The sequence below is a fragment of the Aptenodytes forsteri genome, unplaced genomic scaffold (assembly GCF_000699145.1).
Source record: "Aptenodytes forsteri isolate BGI_AS27 unplaced genomic scaffold, ASM69914v1 Scaffold329, whole genome shotgun sequence".
Classification (NCBI taxonomy): Eukaryota; Metazoa; Chordata; class Aves; order Sphenisciformes; family Spheniscidae; genus Aptenodytes; species Aptenodytes forsteri.
Window position 1 is genome coordinate 395,321 of NW_008796200.1, and position 2,362 is coordinate 397,682.

Consider the following 2,362-nt stretch of genomic DNA (forward strand, 5'->3'; position numbering starts at 1 on the left):
TGGAGGTGTGCGGGCAGAGGCTCTCCCGGTTCCTCCATGATGCCGAGCACAAGCGCTTGGCCTGGCTGCGGGAGGTGGAGGAGCAGGGCATGAGGATGCTGGATAGGTAGGGGCCGCCCTCCAGGGGAGCTCCCCGTCCCCCAGGGCGCTGGCTGGTCTCGAAGCGCTTCCAGCCGCCCCGAGCGTAAGGCCAGGTGTGCTCCCAGCGGCCGGTGGGCCGGCCCTGGTGCGAGGCCTGGCGGGCGTTGGGTCTCGCAGCTGAGCGACTGCGATTTAACGTGGCCGTGCCTTCAGCCGCTCGGTTTGGCCCTTGGTGCCCGGTGGCCGGTACATCTCGCTCGCTTGTTTCTCGCCCAGCGCTCATCTTTCTCAATGAGTGACCCGTATTTTGCGGATGGGTTGTGGATAGCGTTGTTCTAGGCAGTGGGGGGAAGCGCTCTGTCTTCTGTGTTTGCTCAACAGCAACTTTGGGGCTGAACCTCAGTTAATGCCCAAAACACCATCACAGAGGAGGCGTCCCAAGAAAAGGCAGTCCTCCTGCCTGAAAGATGAAAATAAGGAGCCAAACAGGAGGAGGTAGGTGAGTCGGTTGTTCTGGCTCTGCCCCACGGCGTTTAAGACTGAAACAAAATAGTAACTTTCCACATACTCAAGAACGTAAAATAGCCTCTTCGTTCCCTGAGTTAGCAAATACATTGAAAATGGCATGACAAGATCAATCGACACTTTGATTCTTGCGACAGTTTGGGATAGAGTTGGCTGGTTTCATTCACTTTCATTTTTGGTTTTTCTTTTTTCTGGTTAGAAACAAAGAATAATAAATATTCTGTTTTCTTATCTGTTTGGATTTGGGGTTTTTTTTACTTGATTTTGTTTCAGTGCGATTTTTGACCTGAGGTTGCTACTGGTGTTCACTCCCTAAACCTTTGTGCTGGTGCCCGAGAGAACCCGAGAATGGAACTTGCTACCAGCGACATGCAGAAACAGCAGGTCCGCGGTCATTGTTTGAACTGGCAGGCAGAAAGGCTCGAAGGGATTAGCGGTGGAACTGAAGTGGAAATTCCAAGTGACTTGCTTAGAACCAGCTGTACTTGAGGTTGTTAAAACTAGTCCTAAGTAGACAACAGTTGCCTGCAAACAGACGCCAAGGCAGGATGGTGTAGGGCACTATTTAATTGCACGTGTAGTCAGGGATGGCTGCGAGGCTAATTAACTTCCCTGATGCCACTGCTTCCTGGTAGCTGCCTGTGTATCTGCTCTCATCTCGTGGTCAGCGGCAGGGCGGTTAAGGTAACCGTCCCTTCAGAGAAGCACGTGCTGCGAGCTGAGGGTCGGCACGCTGACAGTTGCTGTAGTGTGACCCAAACCTCGTCACTGGGCACGAGGTAGTAAACTGTTTATGTGTTAAGGCACTTAAATTTTGATAACCGTGGTGAAAAACCCACAGAAGTTGGACGGGAAGAGTTAGAACTAAAAGACTGTCAGAAACCAGACATGGAGGATGGAGAGAACAGCCAGAATAGTAAGGAAGCGTGGGAAGTTCGTGTGTGTGTGTGGTGAGGGAGGGCAGGAGAAGAAAACGTTGCAGATCTAAATGGGGAGAGCTCTTAAGACATACTGTTGGTTTTCAGGTAGAAGCTGGGTTGCTCCCCTGGAGAAGACAAGTCTTGCATGTATTTTTCCTCATTTAAACTTAGTTTTGAGAAAGATCTGCTGATGTGACAGAACGCCAGGGCGGGCGGTCACTTGTCAACAGGAAGCTCATGCTGCAGTTCAGCACGTTGTGCTCCATCCTGCAAGGTCAGGCCATTGTTGTTTTCCTTGCTCTGTTTTTCTCAGTATGTATTTTAAAACCCATTTCTTAGTGTATTGTTAGTTACACATTTCCCAATTAGTAGTCTTTTTTGCTAATTCTAGCAAAAAGTCCCTCTTCTTGCTAGAGGTCAGAATGGGAAATTAAGAAAACGAGGCTGGAAGGAGGGCAGAGGGTATCAGCTTGAATACTGGCAGTAGGACAAGTCACTGCTTGCTGGTGGTCTTGCGCCAGGGGCTGTAAAACCTTGTCCTTACACCGCAGTGGGTTTTCTTAGCTGCCTTTTCTAGCTGTTGCGCGCTTCCACGTTAGCTCTCCGTTTCGTATTTGTCTCCAGTCTCCACCCTTTACCTGGCTACCTCTGGGTCACTTTGGCATCGGAAACTGCCTTTCTCTGGACATCCAAAGTTGTCCTTTGGTTTTGGATTTGTCCACCTCATCTCCTTGACTTGCTGATCAAGCGTGTGGCTCCATCCTCTTGTGGCAAGTTACCTAACGGAGCGAAGAGGATTTCACTGCGGAAGTTCCCCAAGCCTCTATGTGGTTGGT

General features: G+C 50.3%; 1 protein-coding gene across 1 annotated transcript in view; it reads left to right on the forward strand.

Annotated features, from left to right (window-relative positions):
* The window catches only part of LOC103906303 (inner centromere protein), a 20,427-nt gene that overhangs the window by 42 nt on the left and 18,023 nt on the right, over positions 1-2,362 (forward strand). Inside the window, exons 2-3 of the mRNA XM_019474352.1 lie at positions 6-106; positions 463-576. Of these exons, the coding sequence (XP_019329897.1) occupies positions 6-106; positions 463-576 (215 nt within the window). The remainder of the gene's footprint in view (positions 1-5; positions 107-462; positions 577-2,362) is intronic.